This window comes from Electrona antarctica (genome assembly GCF_951216825.1).
Source record: "Electrona antarctica genome assembly, chromosome: 2".
Taxonomy (NCBI): Eukaryota; Metazoa; Chordata; class Actinopteri; order Myctophiformes; family Myctophidae; genus Electrona; species Electrona antarctica.
The window spans coordinates 42136574-42158554 of NC_136807.1; the positions used below are offsets into that span (position 1 = coordinate 42136574).

The window sequence follows — 21981 nt, forward strand, 5'->3', positions numbered from 1 at the left end:
ATGTGCATAATGTCATCTTGTCTACTAATTTAAACTATTTCTAAATAGGTGAGCAAAAATCAGCAGTGTGGATCCCTTCAAACATTGCCTTAAGGTTCAGATTTTTGCCTTTTCAGACTTCTTCTCCATGTTAGAGTGGACTGCCATGAGCTTCTGAAGGTTTTCTTGCAAGTTTGGCTGAGGAAAAAAAGACACGTCTTCCCTCATCCACGTGGAAAAGGCTTCAGCAGGCAACACAAAAGCCAAACAAAGACTGGCCCAACAATATTCCTAGCTGCGATTCAGGAGATCCTTTTTTTGAGTCAAACATCAGGTCAAATCAAATCATAAGCGGGTGGGAAAAGTACTATACAAAGCATCAATTTCCTCTGAATTGGTAAAAGCCCGAATGTTCGAATTAGCCACTGCAGTGCAGCAGTGCAACAGCTTAAGCTGTTGATGCTATAGAAACTTCAGTGTGATATCACCGCCATGCTCCCAAAGTGGAGTGTGTGAAAGCTGGTGACAGGATTCTCTCAGATCCTATTGAACAACGCACATCAAACCTTTAAAGATGGGGCAGCCTGTGATGCGGGCAGGGGATGCTTGTCTCAGCCTCTGGCTCCAAAACTGCATCGATGTTTGCCCCTGCCATTATATCACATGGCAACCTGGGCACTGGCTGTAAACAAGAGGCAATGGAGGCTCCTTTGATCCTACCCCTGCGTTCACATGGTGCCGATAGGAACAGATGTGTGGCAGGGGAACTGGTGTGGGGGGGTTGTACAGGGAGTAAATTTGTAATGTGCAACTCAGATGCTCTTAAAAAGGCCTGCAAGCAAATAGTGATCCTCACACAGGCCAAGGGTTTCCCTCCTCACTGGTTCTAACAAATGACAAAACAGATGTCTCCCTTTGTGTGCAGAAACAATGCAACAATGCAAGTGACAACTCCTTCGAAACACAACAAATCACGGCAGCTTGTTTCTTCAATTCACTTCCACCGAAGAAACAGGTTTCCCTTAAATGAAACAATTTATTGATATTCGGTCACATAAGTGCACGAATGCACTTGCGGGTATGTGAACAGCTTCACATGAGCTGTGCAGTTATGTGGGTTTTCCTTTCCCATGAACTCAGGTGTACATTGCTCAATTTTCCACTTAAAACAGAAGTCATCACAGGTGCAGATAGGCTACACAAGTTAAAAGCTGCTTCATCAGTGAAGACTCAAACACTAGGCTTCCTTTCCTGCAGAGGTCTCAGCCCGCCCAGACTTTCCTTTGTTGTCCAAAGTTGAGGTGGGTATGATGCTCTTCAAACATACAGCCATTTTTTTCTACATTTTTTTCTTTCAATACACATTAGAACAAACTCATGAAGTAATAATTCAGTGTGGTTTAACATGTCATGACAAAACATACTATCAAACATAATAGCATCAGCAATATTTTGGAAGTAGGACTTTTCTGAATATCTTGACTACTTGGAAGGCATGCTCCAGTTTTGACCTAAAAGATTTACGCTACTTTTAAACATGTTTTTAAAATGTCTGTTTTACTCTAAACAGACCTACTCTCTGATCAAATAAAGTATCCATAGCTACTTTAACATGTTTTGTCAAATTGACTCTTTGAAAAACAGACCTACTCACTGAACAAATAAAAGTATCCATTAGTTTGTTTGGCATTGTCACTAATATGTGGCTACTAAAGGGTTCTAATTCAAAACTAGAAATAAGACAGACCGTCAAATATCAACACAAAAATAATGTGTCTACAGTAAACCTTTTATCAATTACTTTTGCATTTGTTATAGATCACAATACACAGCCATTGCAAGGGTTGGGATGCACAAAATAACAAAATAAAATACACAGCAAAAAGATAAATGGGGAGAAAAAAAAACATTAGTATTACTTTTAATATAGCATTATTGCGTTATGGGCCATTCTATAGGCAACTTTATATCTATCAGTACTCAACACCAAGTAAACATTACTTTTTTATCACAATGGAGACAGGCTGGGTTATTTGAGTATTTGAGAGTTCCAATATTCTGCAGCCTACATAATGTTCCACCCAAATCAAAATATTGGTTAAACAGAATACACAACAGTGGGACTTCAATTATAGCTGAAATGTCACTAGTTTTTTTTTTTTATGCTGTGGCCTCCTAAATGTAATTATGTCTCTCACCAAGGCCCACTGCCCTCCACGACATTGGTTCACTCCTTCGAACTGAAATCCCCAAATAATTAAAAACGTCACATACCTAGAACATTAATCTGAACAGAAAAAGAAAGTTGTTTTACACAGGTAAGTTTGTTTCCCCTGCAATTATATTTCTAAACAACCACTGATTGGGTAGAGCATAGTTTTCTGTTCATAACAAGACCAAACTGTCTAAAATGTGTAGGATTTTAGAGTAAAGTTGCAGTGACAAAGAATGCTTTTTTTTAAGTGAATGAGAATAAAAATGGGTGCCTTCTAAATCATGTTACGTCTGACAATTATTTCTAAAATATGACCTTGTAAACTGCTTTAAAATACTCAATTTAATTTGTTGTGAACGTTTATGAATGACACATGGGCAAATATACACCCTTTTTTAAATAACTTGACATGTTCTGTAAGTGAGGCGTTTTTCATTTTAGTGGCATACATGGCAGCACACCCATACACCCAAAGAAAGAAACCACACTAGAGTACTCCATGATGCAGAACACACAGCATGCAATAGTTATTGACAATGAGCATTTTTTTCTTTTCTTTTTTAACAGTTTGACATTTAGTGTGTTCTGACTTTTTTTTTTCTCGCTCTCTTTTTTTTTTAAGATGCTCCACGGACTACAATCATGACAAGATAGTCTTCCTCAGTTTTAGCCAGGGCTTTGGCAGAGAAATCGATGAACTGATGGGAGAAATCACAGGGGGGGAAAGCATGAAGAACCCCTGTGTTGTCTTTATCTCTGCTCCCGCCCACAGGCAGGCTGATGACTCCAGCCGCTTGCTTTTGCTTTAGGTACGACACCAGGTTGCGTAGCGGTCGCTGGGTCGAAGCCGCCGGGTCAGACGACGACACGTCCTCCGTTTTCCCTCCCGGAACCGCCAGCAGGATGGCGTAGCCGCCGGGGCCCGCCACTTTGATGCGCCGGGAGACCTCGTCGAGCTTGGGCTGGTCTAGACGGAGGCGCTGGGTGATCTTCAACTCGCTTACTTGCCTCCCCGTCGTGCCGTCGATGAGCAGGTCGCTGGCCACGCTGTGGTCGCCGTCCAGCAGGTGCATGTTGGCCGGGAAGTTGCTGTTCTTCAGCAGCAGCATGCCGTGCCAGGCCAGGCTCAGCTTGCCGCTGTCCTGCTTGGACGGAGGGCCGCTTTTGGAGCTGATCTCAGAGCGATCCCTCTTGGCCGGGACTTTGATGCTGTCCCCCGCCTTGCGTTTGCGCTCTCCTGCCATCGAGATGCCACCGCTCGATGGACCCCTTTCGGAGAGGCTCTGGGTTTTCAGCCTCCTTTCAGCCATGCCGCTTCGCTCCAGGCTACCATGGCGTTCTCGTGCAGGAGAGGGTCGGTCACCCCGCAGGGGGCGCTCTGAGTCACTGAAGCGACCCCCTTCCCTGCTGCTCCCCCCGGGGCTACCTTCCGGGGAGGCGCGCCGACGCCTCAGTGTCCTCTCAGTGCTGTCAGGGGAACAGTCTAGATGTCGGCCATCATCCAATGTGCGGCGTTTCCGCACGGGTTCTCGTCCCTGCAGCTCTCGCTCCAGAGACCAGGGCTCCCGTGGCCGTCGCTCTCGCTCCAGGTGCTCCAGTGGTTCAAAGGGTGAGGCGCGTATCCGGTCCCGAATAGCAGGGTTGGGCCATTCTGCTCCAGGAAAGAGCTCTCTCTCTCTGAAGTGGAGGGGAGGGGGAGTCCTTTCCCTGACCCTCAGAGGCTCAGGTGCTGCACGGTGGACAAACGACTCAGCCACCATGTCAAACGGTGGTAGTGGGAGAGGCTGCAGGAACTGCTGCTGGTAACGGTGCTGCTCACTGTCTGCGAAATCCACTCGAAGCCTCCTCTCTGGACCCCCCAGTGGGAAGCCGCGCATGTGCGTGCATGCAGCCGAAGCCGCATCCAGGCTCTCGTACTGGATATAGGCCCAGGTGTCCCCTTTTCTATAGTCTATGGTCCTTATTGTCCCAAAGCGGTCAAACTCTCTTGCCAGTGCAGCTAAAGGTACCCATGGTCCAAGTCCCCCCACCCATAGGCGAGTGGAGGGCGTTGCTTTACCATATCCTATTTTTATGGGGTTGCGACCCACCATTTTGCCAGACATGCTAAGTTTGGCACGGTGGGCCATGTCAAGGTTCTCAAATTTAAGAAACCCATATGTGCTGGTTTGTCCCCGCCCGGGCCTCTTGATGTCCACTTCGGTTATAACGCCAAACCTGTCAAATGCCCTCCTCAGGTCCGTATCTGTAACAGTTATGTCCAGGTTGCCCAAAAACAACGTCCTATTGGCTCTTTGGTCATCTTCCGGAGTTATAAAATCCTCCTCGCGGAATGCAGCCCTCTCTGCAATAAAAGCTGGACGTGCCCTGGCCTCAAAGAGGGCAAATTCCCTCTCACGCTCAAGTTCTCTTGGCAAGGGAGGTGGTGGAGGGGGAGGCAGTCGTCCCAGTGCCAGCTGCTGCAGCCTATAGTCTCTGTATCCCAGGCCGGTTGGGGAGAGGGGTCTTTGCATGTGCAAATGTCTGTGGCCCTGAGCAGCGCCATATGGGTCTCTCTCGACGGGAGAACGACTTCTCCTCCGGTTGATGTACACGGCCTCGATTTTCAACGGCCTGTCATATAGTACTAGCCTCCCCCTGGCATGTTTGGCCGCTCGGGCATCCTCCGGCTTCCTGAAGTTAACGAATGCTATCCGCTCGTCGCCGCTCCGGCTTATTTTGACACTAACGTCTCCGAATTTTTTGAACTCGTGAAAAAGCCCGTCCTCTATGTCCTCGTCGCTCAACTGCGTGCCGAGCTCGCTGATTTTTAGAGTTTTGTACTCACTCTCGGACGTGTTGGGCGGCGGGGCCCGCTGGTCTCCTCCCCCGCGTGAATTGGTCCTTGTGGCTAAATCCAGAGTCAGATTTAGGTTGTGGTTCTTTCCGATCGAGCTGGCGGCCGCGGCGGCACTAGCCTGGTAGCTGTGGTTATTCCCAGTGCGACTGTTGTGTCCATCGAAGTCCCTGTCTCTTTTTTCGCCGAGTAAACTCCTCCTCGTCGAACCGTCGTTTTTGGTCGAGCTATTCCCATTATTACTGCCGCTGGAAATCGAGATAGCCCCCATTTTCTTGCTGCTCGGGTGGCATCCTCCCCTGTCTCGGATATCGTCCAAGGCCCGGGACCGCTTTTTGATCGGCGATCGCTCTTTACCTTTCATTTCAATCCACACGGAACCGACACTTTATTGGATCGCCGATTTGGTTTTCTCGGTGTTGATTCTGCAATTTCTAGCAGGAAACAGTATAAAGGCGACGAACGATGTTATTCACTGACCCTGCGGCAAAACAACAACATTCGCCATTTTGTAAAGAATATCATGAACGCCCGCCCCTTCCGTCCGATTGGACAACAAAGTGGGTGGTAGACGCATAGATATATATTTGGGTAGACGTACGGTGCCTGAAAAATAAAATATCTTCTAAAAATTTAAAAAGAAAAAAATTAAAAGTATTTACACGACTTGACAGATATAATTATAGACCTCTATAGTAGTAACTGAAAGTCTTCGCACGCACGTCGCACGGCCTAACAGTTTTGATCCTGCCGATTATTATTTTTAATCCGACGTGATATAACGAAAACATCGGCATCGTTTCGGAACAGGTTGAGCGAACGGAATTCTGAAACGTCAGTAATTATCAGGTTTGATAAGAAACAGCCGACACAACATTATTCAAGAAGGACAAGGAACAGATGGTGAAAGTATCCCACATTTCCCAACCACCACAAGATGGCAGTGTTTGACTGCCATCTTGTGGTGGTAGGTCAAACGTCCATCCATTGCAATTTGTAAATGACCCTTAGAATATACTCTAAGAAATGACCTCGCAAAGCTAACATGTGAAATGAAATGAAATGAAATCTATATTTACCCAGGGTATCTGGGCTAAGCTCAAGAACTTGTTTCCAGCCAGGCCCTGCTCATAGAACACATTTCATCGTAGTGGTTGATGCCTTGTTCAAGGGCATTTCAGCGGTGGTAATTTTAACGTGTCGGACGGCTGGTTCGAACTGGGAACCTTCCGGTATCTAGACCGCGCCGCTATCCGTTCGGCCACCGCTGCCACGACGTGGCCCGGACGTTAACAACACAACACAACCAGTTGTCCCTACAGGACCACACACCATGTCATCCTACACATTGAACCTATGCCTATTAACAGTTGACAAAATGTGGTTAATTAACCCTATTTAATGCCTAAACATTAATTTAAACCTGCCTAAACGAACAGATGGGACTGCCTCTCTAGGATGGCCATCATGAGGACCACCTTTGATGGCAAGGCAAAAACTTGTTTGCATAACCATCAATATTCATCCTTCACATATAGAGAGGCATTTTCTTTTCTTTTAATATGCTTAGATATGCTTTTGGAGTCGTTTTACTTTCACTTGAATATGAATTTGTTGAATCCGTTTTAATCACAACTTTCACAAGGTTTATCTTTTGTTTAGACAGTAAAACATAGGCAGTAGGTCTCTAAATACAATTTGCACTAGTTTTTTGAGTGGGGCAGCGGTGGCCGAACGGTTTGCGGAGCAGTCTTGATACCGGAAGGTCGCCACTTCGAATCCCCGGACCGGCACGTTAAAATGACCACAGCTGAAGTGCCCTTGAGCAAGGCATTGAACCCCTACCATGAAATGTTCTATGAGCAGGGTGTGGCTGTAAACAAGCATCTCGAGCTTAGTCCACTTCCCTGGCTAAACAAAGAACTTTACTTTGCTTTGCTTTGCGCTAGCCCCGCCTATATTCAGCTACGGTGTAGATTCTTGTCCTAAAATAAACATTAAATAAATGCCATTGACAATAAATGGCAAATGATTTTGGATTTTATGGACTCATAATTATTGAAGGACAATTTTGCATGTTCATGATTAGTTTTTTGAGGGGCGAATATGTCCAGCTTTTAGTGTGTGTGCAAACACAAACTCTGTCCTAACACAAACATTAAATGCCATTGACAATGAATGGACAATTTTGAGTGTTTGTGTAACTGTAAACACAAATTGCGTAACACACACATTGAAGACGAAGGTGAGGACGCAAATTCTGATTGGCCGGAATGAGATGATGTATATGTTGTATGATGATGTACGATGATAAGAGCGCCCCTCGCTTCACACAGGTGTGAATTTTCAATAACAACCAATATTTCTCTGACTTTTTAACTCTTTCCACCTCTAAATTTACTAATTTCAAAGATCGCTTTCCTCTCTATGCAATCAATTACCTGCAAAATGAGGTTATACCGCTTTGCTTCGAGCTTAACCATGCCATTACACTTTAGTTGACTGTGTTGGCCACAGTATATATATGCTGCCCATTATATACATACTGGAACTCAACTACTGAGTATGTGGGGTCAGAATCACTGCACTGCAAGGTCAAGATAAATCTTGCCTGGATCAAAGTACTGTGTACTTGAAATTGTGGTCAGCAGACAGCTTTATGGTTTTTAATGACCGTTAAATCATATTTTGTGAACATAATGAGTTTAATTAGGCTATACAGTGATTTATAGACTTGCATGACAGTCTTTACCCAGTGACCTTGACAGTGACCTTGACAGAGTGAACTGATGTTAGATTAATGATTGCAACCAACACCACCTGTTTCAAGATGTTTTTTGTTTCATGATTATTCCTGCCAAATCATCCAAACCAGACTTGTTGAGTTTATGCAGATAAAAGCTTGTGCCACAAATATTGGTGCTTCGACAACTGGGTCTGCATTGATCGGTCCCACTGCTTGCTTCCAATTATTTTCATTCTTTTGTTTTGAAGCAGGATAAACCGTGTTCTGGAATTCCCTTCAGCGTCTATAAAGGATCTACAATTCAAATGTTATTTTATCGTAGCTGTCTTGCAGTGTTAGAGTTAGCATATTGGTTTTATTGAAGCTTATGCTCCCTCTTGTCTTTTTATGGGCAGATAAAAATGCATAACTTGGCCCTATCTGAAAATAAATGTTCTAACTGAGCCTGATCTGCCATCTATCGTTTCCTCTGCTTTCCTGATGATGGCCATTCTCCTTCATTCCTTATCCCTTCTGACGGGTCCTCTTATCTCTTCCACTTAATCTGGGATTTAATCAGAGGGCCTGTGTAGCTGCAGTGAGGGCTGCCGTCTCCCAGGGCCTGGCTGGAATTTGAAGCTGTGGGTGTGGAAAGTGTTTCTGATGGGTTTGTGTGCTCTTCTATTGGAACCACATGTTAGCAGCTCACACAAAACCCCGGCACAGACTAAGGGGACTGGCAACTAATCTGTTCCAGCATGGCTGTCACACTGAACCAACCAAGAGGACAGTAGAGCCAAATATTCATAAGCCATGCATACTCATGGGGAATAAATCGGGCTTTGGGGGGTTTAGTCCACCAGTGGAAATCCCTTTGTCCCCCAAGTGAAGTTTTATTATCAGTCTCATGTAGACTAATGTTTTTGTATATTTGACATCGGTAGAAGACACATAGTCATTTACACCACATGGGTTTTGTTGTAATGCAGTTCAGTATTTTTTGGCAGTAAACTGCTTTGGGAGCAACACAGCATGGAGATTCCCAGAATAAAGATTGTTATAGTGCTGCATCTTAATGCACGTGTCTTTGCAAATAACACTAAAGGGACCCTATATATTAAACACAAAAATGTCTTATCAAATTCTCACAAAACAAAACGCGTATACACTGTAGCAGGCCAGATACTTTTGTAGTTAACTGATGGAATGTATTCCATATCATGGCCAATCACAATTCAACAATTGGAGAATCATAAACAAAGTGATTGAAATGAAAAACAGCAAAAACAATGCATAACCTGCTTCACAGTAACCCCAATTTCATCTAGTAAAATCCTCAGTTTTCATTTATCCATTTGTAACTCTGGGAGTATATTGGTATTTTTGTACACTCAAGAGTTGAATTAAGACTGAGGAGTTTACTGTGTATTAGACTGTAACTCATCATTCATTTGGTCAGGGGTTTACCACCACTGCCAGATGTGAATGGGGGAAGCCTGCCTCAATGTTGAACAGGACTTTCGCGGGAGGCCCTCTACTTTATCATCAATAGTGAAGTGTGGTCCCAGAGTTAGTTTTTCATTAATGGTCCTGCCACTTGCTCCTGATGCATGAGGTGCCAGCCAAAGGGTCCTCTGGAGTGACGCCAGCAAGACAGCCCCTACATATACCCCCCCAATACACCACAAAGCTGGCTGCCCTCATGGTGGAGGGTTTTGTCTGTTTATAGCAACCACAGCCCATGAAGCAGTTTGTGCCTCACAACTACATTCCCAACTAAACACAAATATGCGACACAGACTTTTGGTTAGCTCTGCTGTTTATCATAGTCTTAAGTAGTCATGTGAAGACTGGATTCATTCAGCTGACTGCGATTGTTTCGTTGCATGTTGTGAACCTCATTTACCCCCAAAAAACATTTTCCTACTGAATAAGAAAATCGACATACATGGAGGAGGCCTTTATTATTGGTCACACTAAGTACAACAAATGATGATTATTATGAAAATTACATTTTTTTACATGCTTAAATAATACCCTTTTGCTCATCTTTTGGTCTCGGCAAGTTCAAGGTAATGTTACAGTAAGTCTGGAAAAAACAGAATTCCTATTAATATGTTTGGTTTTCGTGCAAAGAGCCCAGAGTTATCGAAACCCGCCCAAAAGCTAAAGAGCTTTGGAAGTCATGGCAGTTAAAGCCTGGGTGGGTTTACATAAATGTTACATTGGAGAGGAGAATATCTGAGTCATATTCGGTTGCGGGTGTGTATACACATTGAAATCCACAGTGTTGAGTGTTCATGTAACTCTGACTGTAAAAACAGCGATTATGGGACCATTTGGGTCTGTTAAACTGACAGACTTAAATGACTGTGAGGATTTTATTGTGATACATATGTGTGTGTGTGTGTGTGTGTGTGTGTGTGTGTGTGTGTGTGTGTGTGTGTGTGTGCGTGCGTGCGTGCGTGTGTACGTGCGTGCGTGCGTGCGTGCGTGCGTGCGTGTCTGTGTGTGTGTGTCTGTGTCTGTGTGCGTGCGTGCGTGCCTGCGTGCCTGCGTGCGTGCGTGCGTGCGTGCGTGCGTGCGTGCGTGCGTGTGTCTGTGTGCGTGTGTGCGCGTATACATGTACGTATGTGTGTATGGGTGGGGAACACAATACGCTTGGGCTCAGTCAGTGCAGAATACAGGACGCCGGCACTGTGGTGGTCATGTGGGCCAAGAGAGGAGGCTGCCGGGCTCCTTGGCTTTCATCCGCAGTGCTACTAGGCCCGTTGGCTTGTATTCCGTCTCGGGCCCTGGCTCAAAGGAGTGGGACCCAAGGCCCCCTGGGAAACTGTGGAGTGAGTAGAGGCCATTGATGCCTGGATGGTGAGAGGGGTGGTGGTGGTGGTGGTGATGGGGGTGACTGGGAGATGGAGGCATGCCCATGAAGCCAGGCAGGTTACTGTGTGGGTGGGAGTAAGGGCTCATGCAGGATGAGGGCATGGAGTCAGCCCCTAGAACACAGCCGCTCGCGGATCCCCCACCGCCACCCGAAGGGGCCCCCGGCCATAGGTTGCTCTGCATCTAGACAGGGAGAAGATCACAATAGGACGCCATGAGAAAAAGACCATTGGGTTTCCGTAGAACTCATTTGAAAATGATTCACAATACAGTTAAATGTAGTGTGTGTGTGTGTGTGTGTGTGTGTGTGTGTGTGTGTGTGTGTGTGTGTGTGTGTGTGTGTGTGTGTGTGTGTGTGTGTGTGTGTGTGTGTGTGTGTGTTCTCTTTATTGTATTATATTTGGTACTGTACTATATAGGCTATGACCCATATGGGTCAATTGTTACACTTGGAATTAAAAGTCAAAATGTTAATGTGTGCTAATAGTTCTATTTCTGCTACATTACTACTACTACTACTACTACTACTACTACTGCTACTACTTCTACTACTCTTACTACTACTACTACTACTACTACTACACTACTACTCTACTACTACTACTACTACTACTACACTACTACTCTACTACTACTACTACTACTACTACTACTACTACTACTACTACTACTACTACTACTAATACTACTACTACTACTACTACTACTACTACTAATAATAATAATAATAATAATAATAATAATAATAATAATAATAACAATAACAATAATAAAAGTTAATCTGCAGTGTCCTACTGCACTGGTTCACAAAAGGGTTTGAGGGGTTCCGAGGCTAAATAATTTATAGTTAGGAACGGAATGAACCCTTACAGGTCTGTAAAGTGATGTTGTGATTTCACAGTGTTGACGGTACCAGAGATAACAATTGTATCAAATATGGTTCCTTGGCCTAATGCATAATAAAACTGTGGGCTGTTGAGTTCAAAGAGGGTTAAAGAATCATTATCCTACTGTATGTGTGAGTTTCTACCTGGTACGTGTCATGACGAGGGAGCAGAGAGATATCATATGTAGCAGCAAAGTGGTTGCGAACCTCCTGGATCTTCCCGTAGCGTTCCCGTTTCCTCCATTTGGCTCGCCGGTTCTGGAACCACACCTGAGAAGAGAAGAACACAAACATTAACCACATGAACCCCAGCGTCCCTATTCTAGGGGCAACCGTTCAGCGAAAATAGCAGATCTACATTCATGTGTCGCAACATGTTGCGTTGTGAGCTTGTAGATTGTATTTTGGGCAAAGAGATTTGGTGTTTCAGAATAAAAAGGAGCAGGCCAAGTATAGACCCCTGTGAGTTTAAGTGGTTAAAGGCAGTTGTGGAAGAACTGTGATTTCTTTTCTTTTTTTAAATAAATGTAGCAATAACACAATGTAGAATTACTCTGTTACTTGTATAACATTTGTTTTTGATATTTGTGTGCAAAAAAGGGTAAAATACATATATACAGTACTGTGTTTTTGACTATATTTTTGACTACTGTCATGTAATTTGCTCAAATAAAAAACATTTGAAATATGTGTTGCTGGGAATCATTAATTTCAGTAAATCAGTTAATCCTTGGTAATAGCCTAATAATCTAAATCTGCAACACTAAAATAATTGCAGTAAAAAGTACAGTAATTGCCTGTGAGATTTAAGTGAAAGTATACTATTGAAAAATGGAGATACTCAAGTAAAGTAAGTACAGTACAGAACTTGAGTAAATGTACTTAGCTACTTTCCACCAATGATTACAAGATGTTTTCACAGCATTTATAAAAGTGTTCACTATGGCCTGTCTTAATTTAATGTGGCCTTCAGTATAGGTCATTGTTTAAGTTCTCTAATGCTTATAACGTTTGCACTGTGGGAAGTCTTTCCTCGACTGGATTTCCCAAATTCACCTGACACTTGTGCAATTCTGAAAGAATACACTTTTATAAATAGAACAAAAGTGCCTTGAATGATGACTGCTAAAGTGGACGGAAGTGTAGATTAATTTACCAGGCACATTCAAAAGTAGCATTTAATTGGCTGGTGGGCAGTGGTGGCTAGTGTTCATTTACCACCCTGAAATTGTCTAAATAAGAGTTAATTGTCTAATAATGCTTCTCTAATATTTTTGACAGATTACAATTACGATTACAAGATAACAGGACAGCAGTCAACAAACAATAATAGTAGATGGGTAAAAAGTGAACACCTATACGAATATTACAATAATAGATTCTGGTGATGTATTATAGTCTATATACCAGGGCACACAGCCAGCCCTGCCACGGCGGATTATAGGCACCCATTGCAGCCTACCCGTTAAGACCTGAAGACGATTCGAATGACCTTCTAAATCAGCAGTTCTCAAACTTTCAAGATTTTACAAAAAAATAATCCAAAAATAGCAGATGTAAAAGCTCGCAGTAACGTGCTGTGCTAGCTTGTATACTGGTATCAGCTGTTGTTCAATAGCCAACGCTACAATCCACAATCTACAAGATGCTTCACTGGTTTTAATGGGCTGAGAGATGTATCATTTGCAAAATATGAAAATGATAAGTGCAGAAGTATAGGCCTAATGTGTACCTGTACCCGAGCCTCAGTGAGCTCAGTCCTCAGGGCCAGCTGCTCTCGGGCGTACACGTCAGGGTAGTGTGTCTTCTGAAAGACCTTCTCCAGCTCCTCCAGCTGAAAGGTACTGAAGGTGGTGCGGTTGCGTCGCTTCTTGTTCTTGCCCGATAAGTCGATTGAGTCAGCAATAGAATCTCCCTGCAGGCCATTAGTTGGCTCTTTCAGTTTGCCACAGCAGTCCGAGCCAATCACAGGGTAGCCCATGGTTTTTGGAACTGCTTTCTCTCTGACTAAGGCAGTGGACACAGAGAGGAGACGTAAAAAATATGAACTGAAATGTATATAACAATGTATATATAACAATGTATCAACAACCAGCCGTAAAATGCAGTCAGTATTTTTGCTGACTCAATCGACTTATCGGGCAAGAACACGAAGCGACGCAACCGCACCACCTTCAGTGGTACTCAAGATTAGGCTTATAATTTATAAGCCTAATCTCCCACACAAGATTTCCTAAAATTGATATTTTATTCAAAATATCAATTAAAATAAATGTATATTGTTATTCAGGCAGCAGGGTGGTTACAAAGTCCGGGAACTGAGGGGGTCCCCTCCTCATGTATCCTATATCAAAGTATCCTTGATACATTGATCATCTCTATTTCTCATAGTCGTGTCGTGTAATACACCTGCGTGTTCATTTAAAGCTGGGAGTATAAATATTGATCACTTCCAGAGTTAAATACACAATCAGAATCTTACTGTGTAGCCACATTATTGTTCGGAATGCAAAACTAATACAGTCTAAGGACTGCTGTGAAAAGTGTAATACTGTAAATAACAAACAGGATATAGCCTGAAATATTTGACTTTACCGATGAGATATGAGATATGAGAAATTGGAAAGACCCTTCCCATCTCATTTTTGTTTCTTTGTTTATTTATTCTTATTTATTTATTTTTGTAAAAAAAAAAATTGTACAGTGGAAATGAGAGCACAGAGACATTGTTGCACTTCGGAGTACTGGCTATTTCTTTCTTGCGTTTTGAGAAGACAGAGCAACATACATTCCAAACTTCTTGATTTTCCTTAATGAACATGACCCTTTGCTTTGATTAAGTTATAGCTCACACGCACAATACTTTCTGAATGGAGCGCCATTGTTGGCTTCCCAGCTCCTAACAAGTGACTTGAATTAAACACGCAAATCAACAAGATGAACACAAGCTTGCATGTGTTTTGGTTTTTAGGTACACAAAGATGAGATGTTTGGGGTCAACCTTAGGACGGACATATCCGTTTCTTTTATGTATAGCTGATTGTATGTTTTAAATGCTTGCCTTTTATCAAAACACCAAAAGACAACTTGGACTGAGCACCGAAAGATAATTTACCAAATATATATTTTGACAGTACGTTATTGTTTGAATTAATTATGCACATTCTGTGCTTTAATTCATGTAGGATGTGCAGCAGTCAACAGGAAGTCTAAAGTGTGTTATTTTCCTGATTTCTAACAGAGCATGAAAAGGGCTGTTCCCCTCCTGCAGTGTTTGGATGTTGTTGTCCATGTTCATTATGTCTAACCGAGGGTCCTGAAAAGAAAATCACTCTCTATCTATCCGCAGGCTCACACAAGGGACTGCTGAGACTGCATGTACTTTGCCATTCTCCTAATTCAACAGAGGTCCCAGTAGAGAGCACTTTTCACTGCAACATTAATTTCCTCATGTCCATTAGATCCAACCTCACACCATTGTTCATGCTGAAAATATTCTTTCTCGAGATTGCAAACTAAGGGGCCATAGGACACCGTATAGCTTTTCCCCCTGTCAAAAAACCCACATCCGCTCCCCCCTCCAGCTCAAGGTAATTGGAGATCTATGTGAAATGCAGTGCGCAACGCATGTAGAAGATAAAGTGAAAATGTACTAAACCGGGGAGGAATATCGCGAAAGAATGGAGCAACTCTAGCACAGTGACGTCATTGTGGTGAAAGTCTGGGCTCCTCTTTTCCTGGCCTCTTGTTCTGTACATGAAGTTCTACTGGAAAATAGCTGGGATCTTCAAGGGCAAAATGGCTATTTGTATCGACGGCCCCATAAGCCAAACGGTTCTACCTGGATTGTGTATTGTGCATTGTGTGACGCTGAATCACTATTGAATTGCTACATCTCCTGTAACACTGGTTCTCAAAGAGGGGTTTGGGGACCCGACGCAGGGGTCCTAAACGAGGTTCCAAGGGGTCTGCAGCAAAATGAGGAACAGTTCAAGCACCATTTTTTCCGGTTTTCCAAAAACAGACGATCTACAAGCTCACAATATGTAGCAATGTGATGCATTGTGAGCTTGTAGATTGACATATCTTCACTTATGGGTGTGTGTGGCACCAAATCCTTTTAAATGGGGGTCTGCAGCGACGCTACACCTATATTTTGGGGTCCTTGGCATAAAAATATTTCCAATTTAAATGGCAAAGTGGTCTAAAATTAGTTTGGGATGGAAATTGGTCAATGATTGTTGTTAAGTCTCCAATAGAGTTGGTGTAGGGAATGTGGGGAGTGTTTTCTTTTTATATAAACAATAACAAGAAATTGTAATTGTTTGTTAATGTAATGTTAAAAATATTTATTATGACAAAAATATGAACGTGAAGTCCCACAGAACGGACCATTACTTCAACCACTGTATTGTAATTGGTATAAGGCTACATTCCATGAGATGGTGTCAGGCGCATTGATTATTATTATTATTATTAGCAGTAGTCTGAAACTTTTTCATGCCAAGGACCCCCAAATTGTGGTCACGGACCCCCAACCAAATTTTTTCTTTTTGAAATAGCAGATCTACAAGCTAAAGTGGTTAACTGATTTTGATGCTATAATTTTGGGGTCTCCACACCTCACTTTGAGAACCACTGCTTCAAAAATATCAGAAATTCTATTGTGACGATGTTATGAACTCTATACATTTGTACATTTTGGGACTGTAGTGGACTGTTAACAACAGAACATAAAATCGTATAGAATATGAAAAGAGTGTGTGGGACATTTTGAAGCCCTATAGCATTGACCTTTTGCCCTCGCTCTGTCGCTATCTCTAAACCTCCCTCTCACCAGACAAAACAGGAAGACTATTATCACCCTTTGAAGGTGAATGTTTCAAACATCCAAAAAGGTTAACTTTTTTACTTGTGCGCACATAGGCTACATGACTGAAAACATACACAAAATGTGCTTTAAAGTAATACTTCAACTAATATTTGATTAAAGGTACAGAATAGACAAATACATGTGTATGTTTGTGTATGAGGGAGATATAGAGAGAGACATGTATGTCTTTTTTTGTCTCACAGCCACAAAGCCGTTATCTCAAAAATATATTGAAAATATCTGGACTATGGGCTGCTTTCTTTGGCAATGACATGAATCAAGAATATGTATATTATTCCAGATAGAGAAAGATATCACAAAGTCCTTATCAGCCCTCATATCCCTATTGCTTTGAAGGATAGATTATCAACATCAATAAATAAAATTGCAGACCACATCATTTCCTCAGGCTTAATATGTCCAACACAGTGCTGCTGTAATACCTATAAGCTTTGCACTGTAATTTCCATCAAGTCCGACAGCCGAAAGCGGAAGTAAGATATTTAAAACTTTTTTTAAACTAAAAACAAACAGTGCATCAGCATCTGTTTTATTGTCTAGATATTTTGTAATGCAAGTTATAAAAAATACTTTGACATGCAATTTCTACTTTTTTATTTATTTTTATTTTTTAGAATAAATGTAACCTATATTCATGCCATTAGCATGTTAGGCCCATGCATGAAGCCTGTATAACTGTATAGCCTACCTAATCACACACACACCCTGCCTGGCTGCCCGCGGTTGACCTTTACCCCCACCACTTTACATCAAACCTAATTGACATTGGGGGTGTCAAGTACAGATAAAACTTGTTGACATTTTTATCACAAGCTATACTTTCACACCTATTCAGTCAGGGCAATTCAGTTGCTATGCCTTTTCTTAAATTTATAAAATGAGAAAAGTCTCCTTAAAATAACACACAAAAAAACTCACTTCACTATCATTAGACTATCTGCACTATTTGAGAATATTGATGCTTAGAATGTATACATATTTTTAATATATATATATGTGCAGCAGCATTTCTAAAATTACGCATAAAAACAAAGTAACCTGGTAACCAAAGTAATTTGGCATATATAGGCTTAAAGGCTTGAGATAGATAGGTCCTTGTGAAGTTCTTATCAGGTCTTTTCGTGTCTTTTTTAGACGATATTCAACGGAAAACAACCAAAACATTGACCTTTTAGGGGTCATTTTAATTTCACAAATATTTTACCCATGCACAGCCAGGCTAATCACTGTATTGGAAACTTGTGATTTTCTTGGCCGTTCGCTTGTAGTTAATTGACTTTATTGAATTTGTTGTTACAAAATTAACTTACCTTCAGAATTGCTTTCATAAAATGTTGGTTTTCCGCTTATTGTCAGCACCTTCTGATCCTGATTTATATTGTCCATGAATTTGTGCTTGGAAGGCGAAGAGCGGGGATCCGCGGAGGGAAAGTCCGCGGAGGGAGCGTCGCTAAACCTCCCCATGGATGAGTTGTAGAAGTCGCCGCGCAGGCCATGCAAGCGATGCGGCGGCAGAGGAGGAAGGTGCGAAGTTTTCTGAAGTTCATCGCAAGGAAGATAGGATCCTCCAGAGCCGTGCTGCTCCAGTCCCGGGGAGTCTTCTGGGGTTCTGCTGCTTGCCTGCGAGGAATAAGACAAACAACTTTCGGTCTCCATCTTACGCCCCGGCATGTAGTTTAACGACTAGGCTCCAATACTGTAGGCGTCTTAGTGAGAGCGAGAAAGACTGACCCCCCCCCCTCCCCTCTGCGCTTGTCAAGTGGGTGGGATTTAGTAGATCACAAACACAGACCCGTGAAACGAAGAGGGGAGGGGTGGAGGGGAGGGATATTTGACAGCAGTCTGATATAATCCGCCAAGAATTCAATCACGCGTGGTTTTCTGTCCCTCCAATTAACCATTTAATTCCTATTTCATATACTATTATAGTCACCAAAACAAATGGGACAGGGGAAGCACATGCACGGATGGTTTTACGCACGGCAGACGGAACAGTTTACGCACAACAGATTAAGCAAGTGCGAAATAGATAGACTCCTCCTATTCTCGAGGTGGAAACAATTAAGGCTACTTTGGCTATAAATCGTCTATTAACGAATATTAATATTGACGTATATTGACTGTAATATGTTGTTAATTTCGATCATACCATCACACGCAGTTTAAACGAAAGAGATGAGACGTATTCACATCCTTTCCTTATATATTTTTCCATGCACAATTAAGAGTGTCAGATACAATAGATTTGCATCGCTTGGCTGCAATAAAAATGTTTCCATTACATATTGAAAATATGAACACAAGGTTAGGAATTCATAAACAAATTCTTCTGGGAGAAAAAGAAAAATCTAATTACAATTCGTGGATTGTCTTTACTTACTGTAATGTGTTAACATGGGCACACATAATAACTATAGTAATATAAATGGACCAGTAGAATGATCAAAACATGTGTAATTTTTAAGCATTAAATGTTATGTCCGTTATTGTGTGAGATGTAAGCTATTTTGGCAATAGCTCAAGTATTTTGCCGGAGAAAAGCAAAAGATATTCAAAAATTGTGAGTCTCTATATATGCTTTGAAAGCGATAAGCTATAAGATCTCGACGCAACAGTGTTCAAAATGCAATATGGATATAATACATTAATAATAATAATAATAATAATAATAATAATAATAATAATAATAATAATAATAATAATAATAATAATAATAATAATAATAAACAGCAACAGACAAATATGTCTATGATAATATTTGACGAATTTATTTGTTTAGCCTATAGCATTCACATTTGTTTCGTAACTTGCGACATATTGAATTAAATTAGGCTAACTAATGCATCTTAATGCAATAGAGAATTGTTGTATTTGTTGTCTTAAAATATCAATTTATTATAGGAAATTGTTTTAAATTCTAGTGGAGACGCGTTCACTCTTTTAAAGAGATTATTCTTTCGCGCTATTTTCCAAATCACTCTGCAAAAACAAATGCGACACCCGCCGTAGACGTATAGAAACAATATCTAGCCTCCTTATCATGTAACTCTATTCAATATCATATTTTCGTTACCTTGCGCATTTCTTATAGTTAAGTTAATCAAAACGTTTCCACTTTTCTTTCAATATGTCCTGTTATTTATTTTCCTCGGTATTTTATAGTCCGTGGTTTGTTTAACGGACATCTTCAATTTACTTTTCAGATAAAATAAATTAAAATGTCGAAAGTAAAAACACATTTTACTTTAGTGTCGAATTAATTTATAAAATGCAATGACACAGCTGACACTGCAAGAGAGAACGCTGCATGTCATTTACACACATAACCGAACAGAGTAGGCTAAAGATTAAAGCCTGCCTCTGGACCTGTGGATATTGACATGTGAGCTCCAATCTGATCAAGCCGTGTCTAAACACAGTGCACTTACCAAGTTCAGGAATGGTAACTTTGGTTTTGAGGACATCTCACGATCTTTCTGGAATATACCTGAGGCTGCGTGCTAGCCCGGCCCCAACTGATGGACAAGTGTGTAAACACGAGGTCCATTTGCCTCGGGAAGGGACATTTAAGCGCCATTTGATTCCATTTCAAGTTCTGAAAGCTAAACCTGTGTCAAGAAGCAGCAGCGAGCATGCACAATCACTTACATAGGTCCAAATAGCAAAGGAGGCTGCATACTGTGCTGATGTGCAGCAAAGAATGTTGGCCTTGCCAACATTGCATTTGAATGAATGATGGTTCCAACTGAACTGAACTACTTCGTTCCGCTATAAGAGATTCCTGATATCGTAGTAAAAAATAAATAAATACATAAAAGAAACTACATCAACAATAGCAAATGTAAAAAAAATAATCTTTCTGTTACTGATTATAAGAAGTTGGACACATTTCTGTGCATGGGCAAATAATTTACATTAACTGAAACAGGAAAAACAGTTTCTGAATCTCATTAAAGGCAATCTGGTCCACATATATACTATGTACTCAAAATGCTTTCATTTTCAACAACTGACTCAAAAAAGTTATGAAGCATGTTGTGAATAAAAGGGGGGGAGGGGGTATGGACTATGGATGCTGTATATGAATTACAAAGACACGACCGCTTTTACACGGAGAAGACAGGCTTCGTTAACCTTTCAAATGATTTGTGTCCCTAAACATAAGGGCTAATGACGTTAATGTGCAACATGACTTGAATTAGCATGTTCGGGTCAGAGCTAAGGCCTGGAGAGGTAAACTGCTGTCAACCTAATAACATTTAAATAACCTAAATTATTCTATATATATCACGTATGGCTATACTCTCTCTCAAACGGAATGTAGCATATAGGCTACCTCCGTTTAGGTCGTTGGTTCATACCAAAACGATATGAGAAACGTTCTCTGTTATAAAAATGCCTGGCTGGAAACAAATTCTTGAGCTTAGCCCAGATACCCTGGGTAAATATAGTAACTTTGCTTTGCTTTGCTTTGCTTTGCTTTGCTTTGCTTTGCTTTGCGTGAATAGACTTTAGGATGGCCAAAGAGACGGGTCGACAGGCATGTGTTCCTCAAAGCTCACGACAAGCATGTCTCTTCTGTTCTGTGGCCTGCAGCAGTAGAGCACTCTTTCTTTAATGCTATAGAAGAACCCAGCTGAGTAAATGCATTCCAGAATTGTGGGTAAGAGGAAGAACGTCTGAGGAGCTGTGATCTCCAAGCCGCCCCTGCAGGTATAAACAGTGTTTATATGAAGCTTGCGTTAAGAGAGCAAGAGATTGGGAGATATACGAAGGGAAGTATATAGCCAATATTCTCCTCCTGCCTATCATGGCTTTTTAGATTGGGTCGATAATTCATTTTAATACAACTTGGTTTTAATGTTACAGTTGTGAAAACTTTTAACTTTATAATAAGTAACTTGCATGAGAAAAAAAATATATAAATCTAACTTACACCAAACCGAACTGAAGACCCAACTCCAAGTAAAATGATATAGAAAATAAATAAAATGAAATATAAACTATCATATTTTGACTAGATCCTACCTATACCTCAACCTGAGATATGGCTATAGGCCTGATAACATATAACACACCACGGAACTGCATAGACAACAATACCAAACTGTCTCCACAAATAACCAGCTCAGGACGGTGGTTTTCATTCAACCATGTGGTCCTTGAGGGGGTTCCAGGTGGTCCCTTATAGTTGGACCCTTATAGATCTTTATAACTCTTGAGAGTGTAAAATGAAACCAACGGGTCTATATACAGAGAATGTAGAAGATATATTGTTATTTTGATCAATGTTTGCCTATATGCTCTCCTGTCGTATACCAACATCAACAAAGCATGGAATTGTGGACAAAATGGTATTCAATGACAACAAACTATTGTTTAGTTTTGAGTCTGAGAGGCTAAAATGTCATCAAATGGTGGTCCGAAATGCTGAATGAATAATGAGCCTTGATACACAAAGGGTTGAAAACCACTGCTTTAAGAAGACGGAACACCCTGGGTCCTAAACCCAGCATGCATGCACGCGTGCATGGTCGTCCTGGTAAACCTGTCCTTGGCATGA

The 21981-nt window shown here is 41.6% G+C and overlaps 2 protein-coding genes across 2 annotated transcripts; both read right to left on the reverse strand.

Moving 5' to 3' along the window:
- Window positions 1–1747: 1747 nt before the first annotated feature.
- Window positions 1748–5571, reverse strand: rbm15 (RNA binding motif protein 15). The gene has a single exon (XM_079492989.1). It carries the CDS (start codon window positions 5392–5394, stop codon window positions 2812–2814), a length of 2583 nt encoding a protein of 860 aa, XP_079349115.1. The 5' UTR covers window positions 5395–5571; the 3' UTR covers window positions 1748–2811.
- A 4890-nt stretch (window positions 5572–10461) lies between these two features.
- Window positions 10462–20005, reverse strand: alx3 (ALX homeobox 3; the record flags this gene model as incomplete). Its single annotated transcript, XM_079493028.1, is given in 7 exon segments — window positions 10462–10821; window positions 11669–11794; window positions 13257–13531; window positions 17729–18038; window positions 19847–19918; window positions 19920–19985; window positions 19988–20005. Coding segments are annotated over 7 exon segments (1227 nt in total).
- Between the last annotated feature and the right edge of the window lie 1976 nt (window positions 20006–21981).